Genomic DNA, 21,494 nt, shown 5'->3' on the forward strand with positions numbered 1-21,494 from the left:
ATTTGGTGGGCCCTTTTTCCAAACCCACAAGGCATGGCAAGAAATATCTATTGGTGGTGGTGGATTTTGCCACCAGGTACCCAGACGCGGAAGCATTAAGATCCGTAGAAGTCCCTGTAGTGGCAGAGGCTTTGTTAAAAATCTTTATGAGGCTGGGTTTCCCTCATGAAGTGCTGACGGATCAAGGCAGTGTATTCATGGGAGAAGTGATGCAATGTATGTGGAAGTGTTGTGGTCTAAAACATCTAAAGACCACCACTTACCATCCAGCCACTAACGGATTGACTGAGAGATTTAATGGGGTTCTGAAGGGCATGATAAGAAGTTATGTTCAAGATCACTCACAAGACTGGGATGAACGTTTGGGGTGCTTCTTATTCGCGTACAGAGAAGTCCCTCAGGAGTCAACAGGCTTCTCACCCTTTGAACCGATGTTCACTAGAAAAGTGAGGGGACCTTTGGAACTGTGAAAAAATTCATGGGAAGGAACCCTGGGAGAGTACAAAACATCTGTAGTTGATGGTAGGTGCTAAAAACAGAGATGGCGCCTGTCTAATGTTTAAGGGAAGGGAATTTAAGGGAAGGAAGCGCTCACCTGCAGAGCACAGTTATCGATGTGATGTTCCTGTATTAATGTATATATGGTAAGTGCTGTTTGTATAGAAGATACATGGTAAGTGGAATGAAAGAGGAGGGGGGAGTAAATGAGCAGTAGAATGCTGGATGATAGGCTGAGTGTTTGGATCGCTGAGAGTATAAATGGAAGGATGACAGTTGAATCTGGGTGGACGTTAGTGGGTTGTTTGAGAGGTGTTTGGTGGACGTGAGTGGGTTGTTTTGGTGGAGTTGGGAGGTGGGTGTGAGTTGGTGTATGTCAGGAGAGTGTGGAGAAGGAGGGAGGTGGAGTTCGGATTAGTAATAAGTCAAATATCACAGTAATAGATGAAACTTGTAAGCTTGTAGATCAGTATCAAAGTTATCTTGTTATTAATGTTATTTAATAAATACTATTTTGGTTTACCGAAGGCCTGATCCTTGGCTGGGGTTTCACAGACCAGAAGGGAGGATAAGGTAATGACCAAGGCTGAAGGGAAACAGTAACAAATGGTGGCAGTGGTGAAGAGGAGAAGATAACATTATAAGTATCCAGAGCAACCCTGAGTTATGAGTTATCTGCATTGATACAAGGGGGTTGGGAACAGCATAGGCACGCAGTCACGAATGTAACCGGATAGAGAGACTCAGGCAAGGTCTCTGGGAACATTGGTTGTAGAACGTGACTGGTGGTGCTGCCTAGCAGGGGGATCTATTGAGATCTGTGCTAGAGCAGAGAGAGAAACCATAAAAAAGGACAGTCCGGACTGGTGGAGTCCCTGGTGGTGCCTAGTGAAAGGCAGTAGCCACGAGCAGGTAGGAACCTGACAGGGAGAGCCAGGGAAGGGCGTCACAATCGACTAGGTATATAAGGGATAAGACGGTCTTTCAGGTATCCTGGTCCCAAGTTATATAGGGCTTTGTACATCAAAACCTTTAATATATGCCTCTTTTCACAGGGTGCTTCCTGCACTCCTGATTTTGAAATGCTGTCCAGATAGGGGAGCCTAGGGAGTTTCCTTCTGGATGTCCTCTGTTACATTTGAAGGAAGTCAGAGTACTTTAGGACCATACACCTATGACTTTCACACCTAGGATGAAGGAGGCTGTATGCCAACTCCAGACAGTATAGCACAACAAAGGAGGATATGAAAATGTCAAAAAGGATTTGAGCAGAGGTTGATGACTCTGGAAAGGAGGGTTGATAGAACAGATCGACAGTTTAGATAATGGGGCTAAATTCTTTGCACTTCAGATTCAAGAAAGAAGAAGAGGAAGGGGCACCAGTAGTTAATCTCTCCTGCTTCAGAACATTGACAGCCAGAACACACACACATATATCCCATGCCAAATGGACACAGTTATACCACTTTTGTGTCATTCATTGTCATTTGTAAGGAGAAAGGATCAAGAATGATGGCTCATCATTAGCACACCCCTGTTCCTTCCTCCCCTCTGCCCACAATTTGCTCTGCATGCAATTATTTTCATTGACATAAATCCTACTTCAAAGGATTATCCCTGCTAACCCTTGGCTCTTGAGGATAGATTATGCATCAGGCAACTGAGTTCAGACAGACACAGGACTAGGGTGGACAGATGAGTGGAGGAAACACTGCCTGTATTACAGACACACTGAGGTTCCTTCCACACTAGAACCTTTAAGCACTGCGGGGCTTTTTTAGCAATTAGCTGGAAATCAAATTAAAACAGTTTCCTCACAGCACTTAAACAGCACTATATTATCAGGCACTGAGCTACATCATGGCCAAGAACTTGCTGCTAAATTTACTCAATAATAAGCCCCATACAGCAAAGTTCCCTTTTCTGTGTTAATTAAAAGCTTCCTGTTTATATGTTCAGCCTGTTTTATAGCTGACCATTGAGTATCTTGAGAATTACTGATGAACAGCCTTCAATTCACCCCTTGAATTATCCCTTAGTTGTCTCATTGTAATTTTCTATTTCCATGAAGAGGGGTTAATTACATTTCCTATTTATTCCCCCCGTTTCATTTTCATATAGAAAAACAAAAAAAAGATGGCAATTACGGAGAATATTGCTTGTGTAGAAGCAATCTTACAGCACTTTTGCATGGCCTATGAACATATGTAGTAAACAGAATTGATATAGATTTATATCCTGACCCCCTTTCAAAGCTATCAGTGAGTTCGCTCGTATAAACAGCACCTTTTCTTTAGTATTAAGTCAGTTTAGATCTGGTGCTCCCCCATGATTCCATTTCAATTTAATTCTGCCACGTTGTTGCCTAATAATGTAATAATTATAATAATAGAATTCTAATAATTCTAGATCATTGAAGAATACATTACAAATTAGTCTCACTATCAGTTCTTAAAGAACCACTGGTTACTTCACTATCGTAACTGTCCATTTTTCCTACCTTATAATCAGTTCTTAGTCCATACAAAGGCCTGTTTATATCCCATGACTGCTAGCTTTTCTAGAGAACCTTTGTTGAGAAATTTTGTCAAAACTCATTTGAAAATCCAAATATACAGTTTTCATTTGATTGTAGCTAGCTACATGTTTGTTGTCCACCTCAAATAATTCTAAATTGTTAGTGAGTAGACTTCCCTTAGCAAAAGCCTCACTGATTGTTTCTGAGAGAGGCTTGTTCTTCTACATATTGTTATTTATTTATTTATTTATTTTATTTTATTTCTATACCGCCCAAAGCCAAAAGGCTCTCTGGGCGGTGTACATAAGAGTAAAACAGCAACATAAAATACAAAAACATAGAAATAAATAGCAAACTCAACAGAACAAATAATTAAATAGCATTAAAATACAATAAAATACAATTAAAGTGTAGTTAAAACAAGCAAAGACTCACATACATACACACACCAATCTCATTCACACCACACAGCATACATCCGGCGACAATGTTATGGGTTTTGGGTTGAGGTAGATGATTACTAAGAGTCCCCTTCCAACCTCTGATTTGGAACCCTGCACCTGGAAGTGGGCTCTGCAACAGAGAAACCTGCTCCACTGGTCAGATGAGCCTCTTTTGTTAATCTAATGGAGTGGCCAGGTGGGCTGATGGGTTTATCAAATGCCCATTAACTCGCAAATGGGCCAGGAAGATCTTATTGTTACTGACAGCCTTCTCCAATCCTGGGGCCAAAACAGAGGCTTGTGTTTTTTGGTTGGTCTGAGAAAAGGCTGGGAAGTGGAGACTGCAGAAAGGCTGGCTCCCTGCTCCATGGCTTTAGGATGCCTCCTGTTAGCCTGATGGAAAAGCAAGATCTATTGGACTGCTGATGCTTTAACAGTCGCCCCCCATCTTAAGCTCAGGTTGGAACGTGTGTAAATAAATAAACCATATTTCATAAAGACACCACAGTCTCCACTGATCTTCTTTCCAAGGAAACCAAACCCTGGGTAAGTGCAGGGACCCCTGGAGATGTCCCACCACTCGGACATTGGGGTGGTGTGTAACAATATTTAAGAAATCTAGCCTGCCCAAATTTACCCAAAGCATAGTTGTTTAATTATCATCCTGCCCCATTCCAGTCTTCCTTAATCTGATGACCTCCAGATGTTTTGGACTACAATAAAACCTCCCTCATCCATGATTTAATTGTGGATGAGGTGGCCGATCTAGCGTTTATTACTGAAACCTGGGTGAGCGATCTGGGAGGCATTAATCTCTCCCAACTGTGCCCACCTGGGTATTCGGTTCAGCATCTGGGTAGATCCGAGGGTCGGGGAGGGGGAATCGCTGTGGTCTATAGAAGTTTAATCCCTCTTATTAGGCACCCTATCCAGGTGGCTAATGGTCTGGAGTGCCTTCACATTGCATTGGGTCAACGAGACAGACTGGGAATACTGTTGGTGTACCGTCCACCCTGCTGCCCAACAGCTTCCCTAACTGAGCTGACGGAGGTGGTCGCGGGCTTGGTGTTGCGATCCCCCAAACTTCTGGTATTGGGGGATCTCAACATTCATGCCGAGACCGCTTTGTCCGGAGCAGCTCAGGACTTCATGGCCTCCATGACAGCCATGGGGCTGTCTCAATTTGTTACTGGCCCTACGCATATTTCGGGGCACACTCTAGACTTGATTTTTGCCACTGGATTAGGGGATGGTGATCTGGGAGTGAGGGATTTTACATCTGTTCCTTTGTCATGGTCAGATCACCGCCTATTGAGGTTTAGACTCACAATGTTTTCTTCCCTCTGCAAGGGTGGAGGACCAATTAAGATGGTCCGTCCCCGGAGACTAATGAATCCTGAGGGTTTTCAGAAGGCTCTGGGGAGTTTTCCGGCTGATAAAACTGACGCTCCTGTCGAAACCCTGGTCAATCTGTGGAATACGGAAATGACCCGGGCAGCTGATGATCGCCCCAATGCGCCCTCTCCTTTGGAGAGCTCAACGGGCTCCGTGGTTTACCCCGGAGCTAAGAGTGATGAAGCAAGAAAGGAGACGGCTTGAGTGCAAATGGAGACGAACTCCCGACGGCTGTAACCTTGCACTTGTGAAGGTCTCCACCAAGCTCTATGTGAAGGCGGTGAGGGCAGCAAAGAAGCAGTACTTTGCTGCCTCCATTCAGTCATCTTCCAACCGCCCAGCAGAGCTTTATAAAGTTGTTCGGGGACTCTTACATTCTGGTCCTCAGAACGCAATAATATCATCAACAGCTCGCTGTAATGAGTTTGCAAGACACTTCCAAGATAAGATCACGAACATCCGCCGGGACCTTGACTCCAATATTGTAGCAGTTGATCCTAATGAGGTGTCCAGAGCACAGTCTTGTCCTGTTTTATTGGATGAATTTCAGTTGGTACAGCTCGAGGATGTGGACAAGGTGCTTGGACAGGTGCGGGCGACCATGTCTGCTCTTGATCCTTGCCCCTCGTGGCTAATAAAAGCTAGCAGGAATGGAACAGCCGGATGGGCCAAGGAGGTGATCAATGCCTCTTTACGAGAGGGAGTGGTACCACTCTGTCTGAAACAGGCGGTGGTGAAACCGCTCCTAAAAAAACCCTCCTTGGACCCTGAAAACCTTGACAACTATAGACCGGTAGCAAATGTTCCGTTCCTGGGCAAGGTTTTAGAGCGTGTGGTCGCTCGCCAGTTCCAGGTTCTCCTGGATGAAACTGATTATCTGGATCCATTTCAATCGGGCTTTCGGCCGGAGTTTGGTACAGAAACAGCCTTGGTCACCCTGTATGATGACCTCTGTCGGGAGAAAGACAGAGGGAGTGTAACTCTGTTGGTTCTCCTGGACCTCTCAGCGGCTTTTGATACCATCGACCATGGTATCCTTCTGGGGCAACTTGCGGACTTGGGAGTTGGAGGCACTGCTTGGCAGTGGCTGTGCTCCTACCTCGAGAATCGTCTCCAGAAGTTGGTGCTTGGGGAGCATTACTCGAATCCCTGGGTACTCCAATATGGGGTCCCGCAGGGTTCGGTTCTGTCCCCCATGCTTTTTAATATCTATATGAAGCTGCTGGGTGAGGTCATAAGGAGATTTGGAGTGCGTTTCCAGCAATATGCTGATGATACGCAGCTCTACTTCTCCTTTTCATCTTCTTCAGGTGAGGCTGTTGATGTACTAAACTACTGCCTGGCCGCGATAATGGACTGGATGAGAGCTAATAAACTGAGACTCAATCCTGACAAGACTGAGATGCTGTTGGTGGGGGAGCTCTCTGCCCAGATGGTTGATGTCCGACCTGCCCTAGATGGGGTTACACTCCCCCTAAAGGAGCAAGTCCGTAGTTTGGGGGTCTTATTAGATCCGCTCCTGTCACTGGAGGCTCAGGTAGCCTCGGTGGCACGGAATGCGTTCTACCAGCTTCGGCTGGTAGCCCAACTACGACCTTATCTGGACAGGGAGAACCTTGCCACAGTTATCCATGCTCTGGTAACCTCTAGATTGGACTACTGTAATGCACTCTACGTAGGGTTAACTCTGAAGACGGTTCGGAAACTTCAGCTAGTGCAGAATGCTGCGGCCAGAGTTCTTACCGGGACTAAAAAATATGATCATATAACTCCTGTCCTGGCCCAGCTGCACTGGCTACCAATATGTTTCCAGGCCAGATTCAAAGTGTTGGTTCTTACCTATAAAGCCCTTAATGGCATTGGACCGCAATACTTGGTGGAACGCCTCTCCCGCTATGTACCAGCCCGTTCACTGTGCCTGATGTCGAAGGCCCTTCTCCGGGTTCCAATGCATATGGAGGCCCGGAGAGTAATAACTAGAGCTAGGGCCTTCTCAGTGGTGGCCGCCGAGTTATGGAACGCCCTCCCTGACGAGATACGCCTGGCGCCTTCTTTGTTATCTTTTCGGCGCCAGGTAAAGACCTACCTCTTTGCCCAGGCATTTTAAATTCTACTTTAATTTGTCTTTGTCTTAATTTTGTTTATATATTTTTATACTGTATTGTTTTCATGTTTATTTGTGTTTTAACCTGTTTTTATCTTTTGTGCACCGCCCTGAGAGCTTGTTGCTATAGGGTGGTTTAAAAATGTAATTAAATAAATAAAATAAAATAAAATAAATCTCTCAATGATCCTTGAGCATGCTGGCTGGAGCTGATGGGAGCTGCAGTCCACAACATCTGGAAGGCACCAGGTTGGGGAAGGTTGCTCTCATCCTTTCACAAAAATTGGTGTTACAGTGGCCATCTTCTATTGTTTTGATAGGGAGGATAATTTTAGTATTCTACATTTTTGTAGATATGGGCCAAAATTGGGGGTGGTTTTCACAAAACTTATTGACAGTACCAAACACTGCAGACTCTAAGTGATGTTAGGTGATTGCTCCAAAAGAGCACAAAAATGTTCATTCATACAGGTAGCAATATCCTCAACTCTGAACTGGCTTCATTTTCCCTCAGTGATGCCGTCACATAGCCAAATCTGATGAACTATAGTTGCTACGTGATCCCAGATTGTCTGAGAACACCTATGTGACTACTCCCAGGAACAAGATAAATAAGAAAGGTATCAAAGTAGAAGAAAAGAGGTGAACTATTTTTGCCCCCAAAAGCACTACTTTTAGCAAAAAAAAAAAAAAAAGGCAAGTGAACATTTTATGCAGCCCTATACTTTAATAAATTCTACACATGTGTTAGCTCTATTTGGTCCCCCTTCTGCCCAAGCCAGCTTTGGCCTAAAGGCAGAATCACACATTATGTGTGATCCCAGGATTCTCTTTGGGGCGTTGTTTTTTAACCATAACAATGGTATTGTGCATTAGGCAGCCCTGATACAAGCAGAAGACTAGCACAGGGGGAGATGGGTTTCTTACCCTTTCCCCCTCATACTCAGATTTCTCCAATGAGGATAAGAATATCTGATGAGAGGCAATTTCAGCAGAAAAACAGCATATGGAAAAAGGATTAAGAAGCCCCTCTTCGCTGGTTCTGATCTGGTCTTCCTTTTGAACCTGCAAACTGAGCAGGTGTATTTGTAAATGAAAAGGTCCCTAAAAAGGTGTGCTAGGTAATATGTTGTCCCAACTCAATGCATTATCAGATCACTTATTGCACTGCTTCATATATCAGCTGCCCTTTAAGGTTAAGTGGGAACACTAAATCAAAACATGACTGGAGAATGACCAACGGGGCCAAGTTTAAGTACCTTGATATTGGAGGACGGCTGGATGAGCTCTGTGATGGATACCTTGTCTTGCTGAAGCCTTCTCTTGACCAGCTTGGAGCAGCAGATGTTGACAGAGCTGAGGACATGCCAAGAGTTGTACTCCACAAAGGAGCGGCTGTCAATGACCAACATGCCTTCGGACCCACTCCTCAAAAGGCTGGCAAGCTTCTTGGGATCCATCACTTTGCGTGGAAGTCTGTCCCCGGCCATGGTAGACTTGTCCCTTCTGCAGCAAGTAAAAGAAGGGAAGGAATGCCCAGGGCAGGGGAAGCCAGCTCAGATCTCCCAGAAACGAAGGGATTGGGGGGAGGGGGGAGGCAGCTTGAAAACAGCCAAATTTTGCCACGTTGCTAAGGCCCTGAATGACAAGTCATTGTGCCAAACCTGTTGAGAAGTACAGAGACAGACAGACAGAAAAAGAGAAAGAAAAAGGTGGAAAATGGAGTCAGATGCTATTAGTACACCAAACTGGTACTATTTTATTCTTCTCTAGCTTAAGTCTGGCAAAACCTATACGAGTTTTGTAGCAGGGGTGGCCATCATTCCTGACCACTGATCATGTTGGTTGGGGCTGATGTGAGTTGGAATCCAACAAGATCTTGTGGACTACAGGTTCCCTATCTCCTTTTTTAAAGAAAGCACCACAGTGCTTAGTGGATCAGCCATCCAGAGAAAGAGAGAAAGGGGACCCTGAAACAACATTCTAGAGCTTCAGAATGACACAGTGCAGTTTTTGACCTTAACACTGGGCCTCAGTGCATCATCTGTAGTTCACATACAGATGTACTTCACATTATCCCCTCCCCAACATTTCTGTATGCTTCACTGTTGTCTAGTCCCACTTCATTCTATGTAGCAGAAGGGCTTTCAAACTATGTTCCAGTGAGCAGGGGGTTCCTCTGCACCAAGGATGGGGAATCTGTGGCCTTCCAGATGTTGCTGGACTCCCATCAGCACGGGGTGGCAGAGCCAATGATCAGGGACTTTGGGCGTTGCAGTTCAGCCACATCTAAAGGATCACAGGTTCCCACCCATGCTTTAAACCTACCAGGAGTCTCTCAAAAAGGTAAGTAATGGTGGAGAAGCTACCAAAGAAAGCTTGCCCACCACTCCCAATTATCCTATGTAATACATAACTGCAGGACAGTATATTCTAGATCGTCTCTCAGTTCACATGGGGAAAGAATAAGACCCAGTAGGGCTGGCCACTACGTGCTCTGGACTAGAGAAAAACATGGCAGGGTTTCTCAGTAGAGAAGCTATTGTGGGAAGGGCTCCCTTCAAGCAGAAACATTGAGAACCACTGACATATGAAAACCACAGGATGGGAGAGGCACTGTTTAAGTTTGCACTGGATGAAATCCTAATTTGTACCCCCATTTTGCCATATAATGGTTACAAGAAAGATGGTTATCTTTACAAGAAAAAATAAACACAGAAGACATACAGGAAATTCTCACTTCAAAGTGAAATTTCTCAATGAAGTAATGAATATCTGAATTCACCCTCATAGCTTAAACCTAACAAATTGCAATCAATCTCATGAAAATATTACTTTATGTGGCTTAATCACCAATTATTTAGAAAACCATCACAAAAATAAATAATTTCCAGTTTGTCATTTAAAGAAAAACAAGGTAAAAGAAGAAAACACATTTTGTTACATTTCTGACAGATGCCCATCCCCCTATAATTTGGGAGGAGTTATATTGCCCAATCCCTACAGGCCCAAACTTTTTGTAATCCAGTCAGCATAGATCCCATTTGAACCTTCCTACTCCTCTCTTTCAGAGGACACCTATATTTCCTGGATTAACATCAACCTATATTTTTCTTTGAGTTGCTAGCTACTCCAGTAGAGAAATTCTGTGTAAGATGAAAGCTCACCACCAGCATTTAACATTAGTTCATCTAACAAAGGTAGCATCACTTGCTTTGTGGCACCAGCCTGGCTACTTTACAGCGCAACCCTATGTATGTCTAAATAAAAGGGGTTCCTTTCAAGTAAGTGGGTACACTTACCTGGGAGTAAGTTCCATTTAGCCCAATGGAGCTTACTTCTGAGTAGACATGTATGGGATTGCAGACTAAGGCTGCACTGTTATACACACTTGCCTCAGACTTAAGTTCAGTGGGACTTACTCTAAGTCTTAACAGAGCTTACTTCTGACATGCATAGGATTATGTTTTTTTCAGATTTACTCATAGTCTACTCTGCCTGAAGATACCGAGTTGGAAGGTCCATCTACATACATTAACATAAGAACATAAGAAGAGCCTGCTGGATCAGGCCAGTGGCCCATCTAGTCCAGCATCCTGTTCTCACAGTGGCCAACCAGGTGCCTGGGGGAAGCCCGCAAGCAGGACCTGAGTGCAAGAACACTCTCCCCTCCTGAGGCTTCCGGCAACTGGTTTTCAGAAACATACTGCCTCTGACTAGGGTGGCACAGCACAGCCATCATGGCTAGTAGCCATTGATAGCCCTGTCCTCCATGAATTTGTCTAATCTTTTAAAGCCATCCAAGCTGGTGGCCATCACTGCATCTTGTGGGAGCAAATTCCATAGTTTAACTATGCGCTGAGTAAAGAAGTACTTCCTTTTGTCTGTCCTGAATCTTCCAACATTCAGCTTCTTTGAATGTCCACGAGTTCTAGTATTATGAGAGAGGGAGAAAAACTTTTCTCTATCCACTTTCTCAATGCCATGCATAATTTTATACACTTCTGTCATGTCTCCTCTGACCTGCCTTTTCTCTAAACTAAAAAGCCCCAAATGCTGCAACCTTTCCTCATAAGGGAGTCGCTCCATCCCTTTGATCATTCTGGTTGCTCTCTTCTGAACCTTAATTCTCATTAGGGTTCTTAGATCACAGAGATCACTCTGTATTGTCTTTACTTTTTTCCTTACAGAAGAAAATTATGACAACTATACTAAAAGCCAGAGCAGGAAAGCAACTATTTCTAATTAAACCTTTCCCCATTTCTTTACCTCCTCAGTGTGCATTATTTATCTATTTGTTTATTTATACTTTTGAACAAAGATGCCAATTACAGTAGCTCCTTTGGCAGTTGACTTGCATATCCCTCTGCCCCTCAATATGCATATTCTCTCCCTCTCATGTGCCACAATTAGATTCTCTTTTGCACTTCAGGGCAGGCTTTTAGAACCGAAACAGCCCTAATTAAGAGTGGTCTGAAGGGGAAGACACAGGCTCCTACTACCATTATGACACACTTCATTATGTGCTTTCCACCTCACTGAGGGTCCCCTGCTGTACCTGATCTACAGAACTGAAGGTAATCAGAAAGGATGCAAATTAATTGGCTTTCTCCCCCTACATTCCTCTCCTGCTTTAACCGATTTTTTTCTCCACTGGGGGGGCAGGGGGGACTAGCCACATGTTTCTCTCCAAATTCCAGTCAGGAGAAATATTAATCAAAACAGATAGACACCGAGGTCTCAATAAAGAGACAGATAATACACAGACAAAGGGATCAGAATGAAATAATCAGAATGACATGGAGCCATCAAATACAGGCCAGCCAAAGATTGATACGAGGTAACAGAACTTTAGTCCTTTCATTCTCATAGAGAAGGGCCAATATTTAGACCTTTCAAAACATAATTTAAGGGGATTTGCAGATATGCTTAAAACAAAACAAAAACACGGTGGTGGCTTGTGTATGTTAACGTACAATGAAGAAATAAGTGTGAGAAATGAATACCAAACGATAGTGAACAGCCCTGCCTGTGCCCTGACCTTGCCTTCATTAAAAGAGAGAAAGGTTTATTTAACTGTGGCTTTTGTTTTGCCAAGTTTTGTCATCTGTTTTCTAAAAGAATCAAGAGGCCCACACTGACTCAGGGGTGGCCACTCCGTGGCTCTCCAGATGCTGCTGAACTACAGCTCCCATCAGTCTCAGCCAACACAGCTCATGGTCAGGGATGATGGGAGCTGTAGTCCAGCAGCATCTGGAGAGCCACGGAGTGGCCACCCCTGCATCAAGTCACTGGACTCAGTGGTCAGGCCTCCAACTTCATGAGTGTGCCTGTATGCCTGCAGCTCTTTCTTTTTTCTCTCCTTCTCTTGTTTTCCTACCTGTGATCAAACCACAGCTATGTGGGGAAAGAGAGAAAGCAGCAGGCAAGCAAACAGGCACACGGGAAAGGGTTGTCCTAGGACTGCAGCACGTAGGGATCTCAGTGCTGCCATCCAAGGAGAAATGCCTGCTTGCCTCCAGCTCTCCCCTGTTCTTCCTCTCTCCTGCCCACTGGATCATAATGAGAGGAGAGAGAGGTCAGGTGTTTTGTGTCAGATGGCAGCACCAGCGCTGTGATTTCAGAAGTTTGTGTGAATGGAGAGGATGTGTGGATGGATATGAAGGGGGGATGGATAGATGTATGTGAATGGGGGGAGAGAAAAGGGGTAGCAGAGGTGACAGGGAGAGGGAAAGAGGAACAGGTGCCCTGGCCCACTTTTGGTTCTTGCTCCACCCACTTAGTCCCCCATCCCCCCGCTACCACACACACTTAGTAAGCTACCTGAATTTACAATTTCTCAACCTCTGTAAAATGGAAATAATAATAATTCACCTCATGCAGTTGTTCTTTAGGTGAATGTGATCCTGAACCCCTCCCTACCTGGCTTTGGAAGCAGGACCGTTTCTAAGGTCCAGTTCAGACAGGAAGCCTTTCAGGGAATTGCCTAAAGTGTGTGTGGAGCCTGCCCATGGAGGCGCTATTCATATTAAGTGGTACAACCGCACAAGTTGGGGGCATGTGGCTATACCAGATTACATCATAAAAACTGTGGCACCAAAGACATAAGCTACCAACAAGAAGGCTATCTTCTTGTTGGCTATGTTCTATCTTCACAGTCAGAGGCAGTGTGCCTCTGAATACCAGTTGCTGGGAATCACAAGTAGGCAGAGTGCTGTTGTACTCAGGTTCTGCTTGTGGGCTTCCCATGGGCATCTGGCTGGCCACTGTGAGAACAGAGTATTGGACAAGATGGGCCTTTGGTCTGATCTAGCAGGGTTCTTTTTGTGTTCTTAAGGCACCAGTTAACACAAATAGATCTTCCTTCTGAATCCACCGGCAGCCTTACAGACGCCACAGGTGATTCATGTGAGCACATTCCAAATCTATGTATGTTATGCATATGAGGTAAAATTAAGGACTGAAGTATGCCTTTTTACCGTAATACAATGACCACAGGCTGCTAATCCTTAAAGGAGGTAAAAGGTTAACATGGGGCCTAAATTAACTTTGGGGCCTAAATTAGGGATTCAGAAACAAAGCAATGTCCCTCTTTTGTCAGTTTATCAAATCCACTTTAATCTTTTTCAGTGCTCCTGAAGATCATTGCTCTTGGGGAACATTGCTCGACACCGTGGGTTCTCCAATGTGGGGTCCCGCAGGGTTCGGTTCTGTCTCCCATGCTTTTTAACATTTATATGAAGCCGCTGGGGGCGGTCATCAGGAGTTTTGGAGTGCGTTGTCATCAGTATGCTGATGACACACAGCTCTACTTCTCCTTTACATCTTCTTCAGGTGAGGCAGTCGACGTGCTGAACCGTTGCCTGGCTGCGACAATGGACTGGATGAGAACTAACAAACTGAGACTCAATCCTGACAAGACTGAGATGCTGTTGGTGGATGGTTTCTCTGATCGGATGGTGGATATATACCCTGTCCTGGATGGGGTTACACTCCCCCTAAAGGAACAGGTGCGTAGTCTGGGAGTCATCTTAGACTCTTCCCTCACACTTGAGGATCATGTAGCCTCGTTGGCCCGGAATGCGTTCTACCAACTTCGGTTGGTAGCCCAGCTACGTCCCTATCTGAGTAAGGAGGACCTCTCATCAGTGGTACATGCTATGGTAACCTCGCGTCTGGACTACTGCAATGCGCTTTACGTAGTACTACCTGTGAAGACGATTCGGAAGCTACAGCTAGTGCAAAATGCGGCGGCCAGACTGCTAACAAGAACTAAGCGGTCTGAGCATATAACACCTGTGCTAGCCCGTTTGCACTGACTTCCAATATGCTTCCGGGCCAGATTCAAAGTGTTGGTACTTACCTATAAAGCCTTATACGGCGCGGGACCACGATATCTGTCGGAACGCCTCTCCCGATACGAACCGGCCCGTACACTACGGTCTACTACGAAGGCCCTCCTCCGGGTTCCGACTCATAGGGAAGCCCGGAGAGTGGTGACAAGATCTAGGGCCTTCTCAGTAGTGGCCCCCGAACTATGGAATGGTCTCCCTGAGGAGGTGCGCCTGGCGCCGACACTATCATCTTTTCGGTGCCAGGTTAAAACCTTTCTCTTCTCTGAGGCATTTTAATTCCTGTTAATTCTAAATTATTATATTTTGATTTTAGACTGTACAGTTTTGTGTACAGTTTTGTGTTATTTTTATTGTATTTTTAATGTTCACTGCCCAGAGAGCTGTTGCTAGTCGGGCGGTATATAAGCTTAATTAAATAAATAAATAAATTATGGTAATCCTTTAATCCCACCTCTCTCTTGATTTACTGTAATGAGGAGATGGGCACAGTGTTAACATGAATGAAAATAATGAAACAGGAGGTATGGTGCCAAGCTGGATCTTTAGGACAAGGTGGGCACCTTAACACGAGTATTAGAGCAACTACAGGCTGTCTGAGGACATAGTCCTGAGGGAGGGAAAGATACATTACAAGTCATGCAAAGAGCGCACTTAAACTCCTTGAAAGCAACTGCTGGCATTCTTGGATGATACAGATTATCTAAAGGATGCACAGGAACCTCTGGCCTGTGGGCCAAAATTAAGCCTTGGAAGGGTTCTAATTTGACCCACGAGGCCACACCTATATGACATCAGGTGTAGGACAAGTAAAAACACGCTACAAAAGAACAAATCAGGAGCCTTAAAGTGTATTCCTGAAATTCCTTGGCAAGCAGGGCTTGCGTCTGGCAGCCTTTAAATATGGCACCAAATGCGAGCCCCACTGGAATTGGTTCTAGTCGTGAGTTTCCAATCGGGAATTCCCAAATGCAGCCAACCCCTACCAAAGCACAGTTTGCAACTGGCCCCGCAGGGGTGAGGAAGCTGAGGAACTGGCCAGTGAACTAGACAGATCCTGTTTCCCACTCCCAATCTAGACACGTTCCAATTTAGGTTCAGGCCTGGTCATGGGACCAAATTGGCCTTGGTCACCCTGATGGATGTACTTTATCACGAATGGGACAAGGAGAGTATGTCTTTGCTCTTTTTTCTTAATCGCTTTGCAGTTTTTGTTATCATCGGCCATGGTATCTGCCTGGATCGGCTTCGTGGAATGGATATCAGGGACACTACTGTATATTACAGTGGTTCTAATCTTATCTATAGGGCTGAGTCCTTACAGTAGCATTGGAATAGTGCTTTTTGGCCCCCTGGCAGTTATGCTGTGGAATGTTACAGGGCAATATTTTATCTCCAGTGATATTTAATATTTTATTTATGTGTTTAAGATGTGTACAGTATATACCACTTAATTATTAGCATTCTATATAAAGCTGTTGGAAGCAGTCATTGGGAGATTTGGGGCAAGGTGGCATCAGTGTGCTGATGTCGCTCAGCTCTATTTCTCCGTAATACTTGAAACGAGGCTGGGCAGACCCTGGAGCAGTGCCTGGATGCCATGGTAGGCTGAATAAGGAAAAATAAACTGAGCTTGAATCCTGACAAGACAGGCCCTGTGGATAAGTGGTTTCCATGGCTGAGAAACTAGCCAACTGCCTGCCCTGAATGGAGTAGCACCCTCTCTGAACGAGAAGGTAAGCAGCCTGGAGGTGCTCCTGGATCCAGCTTTGTCAACAGAGGCCCAGATAGCCTCTGTGGCTGGGAGCGCCTTTTACCAGCTTCAGCTAGTATGACAGCTGTGACTATTGCTGGACCAGTATAACTTGAACACAGTTGTTCAGGCACTGGAAACTTCCAAGACTGCAGTACTGCAATGCATTGCATATAGGACTTTCCTTGTGGTTGATCCTTAAAGTATGGTTAGTGCAGAATGCTGCAGCACAATTGCCACCATGTACCAATGCATGCCCACAGAGCTCCTCCATGCATGTGCCAGAGTTGTGGTAATCCCCACACACACGCGGAGAAGCTCTACACACGTATGCATGCAAAGCCCATTAACAAAGCCACCAAACAATTGGCCAGTGGTATATGTGTGTCATGTGTGGGGGGAGCAAGAGCTACATAATGCAATCCTGCATCCCTATAACATGTTCTTTCAACACTTGAGGGGTCTGAATAAACCCCCTCCTATTTTTTTTATATCCCATTTGCTTTTAGGCTGGCAAAAAGGGACCAGATGTGGCTCGAAGGTTTCCAGCTGGAGTCTAGTGAATTTTCCGTAACCACTGCTTGGAGACAGATCCGTCATTATCAAGAAAGCTACATGCAGCACTTGCCTCCTGGTACAGCAGTTAAAGGGTAAAGTGTAACAGTGTGTGCAAGCCTTCAGAACAAATATGTGCAGGGCAGGGGTTGACAGAAAGTAATACTTGGTTCAGCCTTCAGGAATGGCAGTTTATTATCTGCTGGAAGGATTACCAAAGCAAGGAACTGTCAGCATAGAACCTGAAATGCCGGCAAAATGGCTTAAGCTATACAGCTATCTACACTATATAAATTCTGGCACTGTAGCTAAAATAGCCCCCTCCCACCATCCATTCTTTCAACTGCTCTACCATCCACTCTGTCACATGAGGAATCCCTACATCACAGGACTATTACTAAATTATTCTTATTATTTTTGCAGCAGTGGCAATCGAGGACACGAGTCCTATTAACAAGTTAATGCCTTGTGTTTCCACAGCAACTGCACAGATGCCAGGCAACAGCTATACCTCAGAGCCCAAGCAGACATTGACCAGGTTTCTCACTATTCAGGCACAGCCTGGTTCTTGGCCTCCCTGCTGCTTAGGTAATTTCCCACAGCTAGAACATCTGCTTGGAACAGAGGATGACACCCCAACTGGCTCTCCTGTTAAGGTGTCCCCACTTAGACTGGGGAGATAAACCCTTGTCTGCCTTGGGGCTCAAAGCTGACTTTTGAGAGTCTTTTTAAAGAGATGGCCCTTTGCCACGCCATCAGGTGGAATTCCAATCCCAGCCCCACCTTTCTTCTTTCTGCGCTAAACTCTATCACCTCTTTGGCTACTCTTAAAGAGCAAACCAATGTTCAAAACAGGTGCAAATAGAAAAATAGTGCAACATATGTGTAATTAGCATTTTCATAATGTAGCTCATTACCATATATTTGGCACAGAATTTAGGTTCTGCAATGCAGACTTGCTCTCGCCACTCAAGTTTTATTTTATTTATGTAAAAAAGCCTTTAGCCTGCTTATTTCAAAAAAAGAACTCAAGGCAACTTACAACAATAAAATACCCTAACAATCTACACAAAAATCAGGGAAAGTGGGCAGGTATATGCTCCCTGTTCTTTGTATAGCTCTTATCCATTATACCTTCTAAAACAGAGGTGAGCAACCTTAGGTCCAAATGCCTGTCTGTACACACACCTTCTCTCCCCAATCTACCCCTCTCAGCAGCCCTACACCCTTCTTGAATGCTTTTGCCTGGCTGGAGGGTGGAGAAAAGTGTGTGCGCCTGTGTACAGAAACCTCCAATTTGTGTGGGGCTCAAATGCAGTCTGTTGTATAAAAGTACGAATCACATTTGTTGCTTCACCCACATTTGGCCCCGCCTATCACTGGCATGTGGCTCTTGGAAGGTTGCCCACAAGGAAGTGTGACCCTCAGGTTGAAAAAGGTTCCCTACTCCCAACCTAGAACCTTAAAATGAAAAAAAAAAGCCCCCTCAAAGTTCACATTGCACAGAGTTTCAAGTCATAGCCTAATCTTAGATCAGAGCTGGCCACCTAGCAATCTGCAAGGTGGAACTAGCCACAAAGATTTTTTTCTAGCTCCTAGTGATCCTTTTTTGTTGTTATGTGCCTTCAAGTCGACTACAACTTATGGCGACCCTATGAATCAGTGACCTCCAACAGCATCTGTCATGAACCACCCTGTTCAGATCTTGCAAGTTCAGGTCTGTGGCTTCCTTTATGGAATCAATCCATCTCTTGTTTGGCCTTCCTCTTTTTCTACTCCCTTCTGTTTTTCCCAGCAGTATTATCTTTTCTAATGAATCATGTCTTCTCATTATGTGTCCAAAGTATGATAACCTCAGTTTCATCATTTTAGCTTCTAGTGATAGTTCTGGTTTCATTTGTTCTAACACCCAATTATTTGTCTTTTTCGCAGTCCATGGTAGCCTCAAAGCTCTCCTCCAACACCACATTTCAAATGAGTTAATCTTTTTCTTATCCACTTTTTTCACTGTCCAACTTTCACATCCATACATATTCAGAAATACCATGGTCTTTGCATTTGAGGACCTTTTCTAGTTCTCTCACAGCTGCCCTCCCCAGTCCTAGCCTTCTGCTGATTTCTTGACTATTGTCTTCATTTTGGTTAATGACTGTGCCAAGGTATTGATAATCCTTGACATGTTCAATGTCCTCACTGTCAACTGTAAAGTTATATAAATCTTCTGTTGTCATTAATTTAGTCTTTTTGACGTTCAGCTGTAGTCCTGCTTTTGTGCTTTCCTCTTTAACTTTCATCAGCATTAGTTTCAAATCATTACTGGTTTCTGCTAGTAGTATGGTATCGTCTGCATATCTTAAATTATTAATATTTCTCCCTCCAATTTTCACACCTCCTTCATCTTGGTCCAATCCTGCTTTCCATATGATATGTTCTGTGTATAGATTAAATAAATAGGGTGATAAAATACACACACCCTTTCCTATTGGGAACCAATCGGTTTCTCCATATTCTGTCCTTACAGTAGCCTCTTGTTCGGAGTATAGGTTGCACATCAGGACAATCAAATGCTGTGGCACCCACATTTCTTTTAAAGCATTCCAACTTTTAAAACATATGAAAAAGTGTTTGGCCGCACTGGCACTCATAGAAAACAACCATCACCAACAACACACTTTTTCAAGTTGCAAGAATCTAACATAAACTGATTGGACGATAATTACTCGGGTCATTCTTAGGTCCATTCTTGTAAATCAAAATCAAATCAAATCAAATTTATTACCAGGCCATAGGCCAACACAACATTAAAAACATTACACACTTTTAGAATTCTCCGTTTAAGCAAGTATTTAAACAAAACCTCTATCATTAGTAAATATATATATATTAAAACTCACAGGATATTACAATAAAACTGTAGAACAGTAAAATCTCTAGAGTCCAAGATCATTTAAATGTTTGGCCCTTAGCTTTTGGGCAGCAAAGGCAAAATGGGCCACCTTGTGGGTGACTCGAAAGTCATTGTCGGCAAGAAGAAAGGAAACAGTTTGGGCAACATCACAAGTTCCTAGATAGTTGATCAAGGGTTCGAGATATTTAGATCTTGGGTGGATGTAAAGTGGGCAATCAAGTAAGCAGTGGGGCAAATCTTCCACCTTTCCTGGTTGGCAGATGCACCATCGCTGGTCCCACGGGGATTGGAGATAACGGCCAGTAGTAATGGCACTGGGCATTGTCTGAAATCTGAGAGCTGTAAAAGCATGTCTTAAGTGCACAGATTGAAGATTCGACAAACATTCAGCCCTTGAGTGATCATATTTGTATGTGCCATACCACTTTGAAAACTTGGAGTTAAGAATGGCTAGCCTATCCATCCATATACTATGTTGTGCTATCTGTACTCGGATTTTAAATTTGTTCAATTGAGAGGGGGACTGCGGTGTAATATGATATTATGGTAAATATTCAGGGATCTCAAGTTCCAAAATCTGTCCATCATGGCCTGATCAAAACAGGCCTTCACCAGAATTTTAGTAGGTGCATTAGTTAGTGAGGACCAGAATGTTAACAGGGTCTTATGTATGTGGGCACTGATTGGTAACAGGCCACATTCAGTTCGTAGAAGGGCAGTAGGAGAGCCGGGGGGTAGGCGCAAAAGCTGTTTAAGAAAGTTATTTTGGATAGTTTCAAGTGAGGGGAAGGAAAGAGCATCCCATCCCCAAATAGCCGCCCCATAAAGAATCTGAGATAAAACCTTGTACTGAAAGATTTTCAGTGCAGGAGCCACCTGACAACCCCCAACAGTCCTGTAGAATCTAAGTATTGCTCCAGCGGTCTTAGATGCTGAGAGTTTGATAGCAGCGAGTTGTTTTTTCCAGGAGAGATTATCTTGGAACTGGATCCCTAGATATTTAAATGAGCGACATTGTTCTATAGGATGGTTTCCCATAGACCATTTATGGTTAATACATCTGTTTCCAAATACCATAATTTTGGTTTTCTGATAATTAATTTGGAGATGTTCCTTTTCGCAGTAAATATCCAAATTCGCCATTAGTCTCCTTAAGCCTATTGGGGGTAAGAGATAGCAGTATCATATCATCTGCGTATAATAGCATTGTAACCTTTCTACTTCCCACAGAAGGAGGGGAAAAAGATGGGTCCTCCAGCTCGGATACGATGTCGTTTAAATAAAGATTAAACAAAGATGGAGCTAAAAGGCAGCCCTGCTTTATACCTTTGTTCACCGATATTGAATCAGTTAAATTATTTCCCACTCTTATTCTCATGCTGTTGTTCGAGTATAGTTCCCTGATTAGATATAAAAGGCGTTTATCGATATTAGTGCTCGCCAGCTTGGCCCATAAACGCTCTCTATCTATTGAATTCTTGTAGATGGGAATGATATAGGCTTTCAGCCAGATTGTGGGAATTATTCCGGAATTATTTATTAGAGTAAAGAGGGAAGACAGCAGAGGGGCCCACCAGCTGATATTGCATTTCAGCAGCTCCGAAGGAATGCCATCTGGTCCAGGAGCCTTGCCTATCTTTAACTGGGATAGTAGTTCCTCAATGGTGTTAGTATCAACAGGGGGCCAATCAGGGATGTTGGGAGGCAGATAGGGGGAAGGACTAAAGTTAGATAATTTTGGATTGTTGAAAACAGCACGAAAATGATCCTCCCAGATATTGGCTGGGATATGACAATCTGGGCTTCCATTGTGGTCAGCTAGGGCTCCAGAGACAAGCTTCCAGAAGGACTTAGTGCTGCGGGTGATAGATTCTGCTATCAGCATTTGCCATGAGTCCCTAATTGCCTCATTTTTCTTCCTATAAATAAGCTTCTTATACTCTTTTCTTAGCACATAGTATGAGTGCG

The 21,494-nt window shown here is 44.1% G+C and overlaps 1 protein-coding gene across 2 annotated transcripts in view; it reads right to left on the reverse strand.

The window, feature by feature from the left end:
• The window catches only part of DUSP8 (dual specificity phosphatase 8), a 123,270-nt gene that overhangs the window by 83,665 nt on the left and 18,111 nt on the right, over positions 1-21,494 (reverse strand). Inside the window, exon 2 of one of the 2 annotated variants that reach the window (XM_061610118.1) lies at positions 8,218-8,622. In XM_061610118.1, coding sequence (XP_061466102.1) covers positions 8,218-8,448 — 231 coding nt within the window. In that variant the 5' untranslated portion in view covers positions 8,449-8,622. The remainder of the gene's footprint in view (positions 1-8,217; positions 8,623-21,494) is intronic. The other variant, XM_061610119.1, reaches the window with a different exon arrangement.

Source organism: Rhineura floridana, chromosome 2, assembly GCF_030035675.1.
Source record: "Rhineura floridana isolate rRhiFlo1 chromosome 2, rRhiFlo1.hap2, whole genome shotgun sequence".
In the NCBI taxonomy this organism is placed as follows: domain Eukaryota; kingdom Metazoa; phylum Chordata; class Lepidosauria; order Squamata; family Rhineuridae; genus Rhineura; species Rhineura floridana.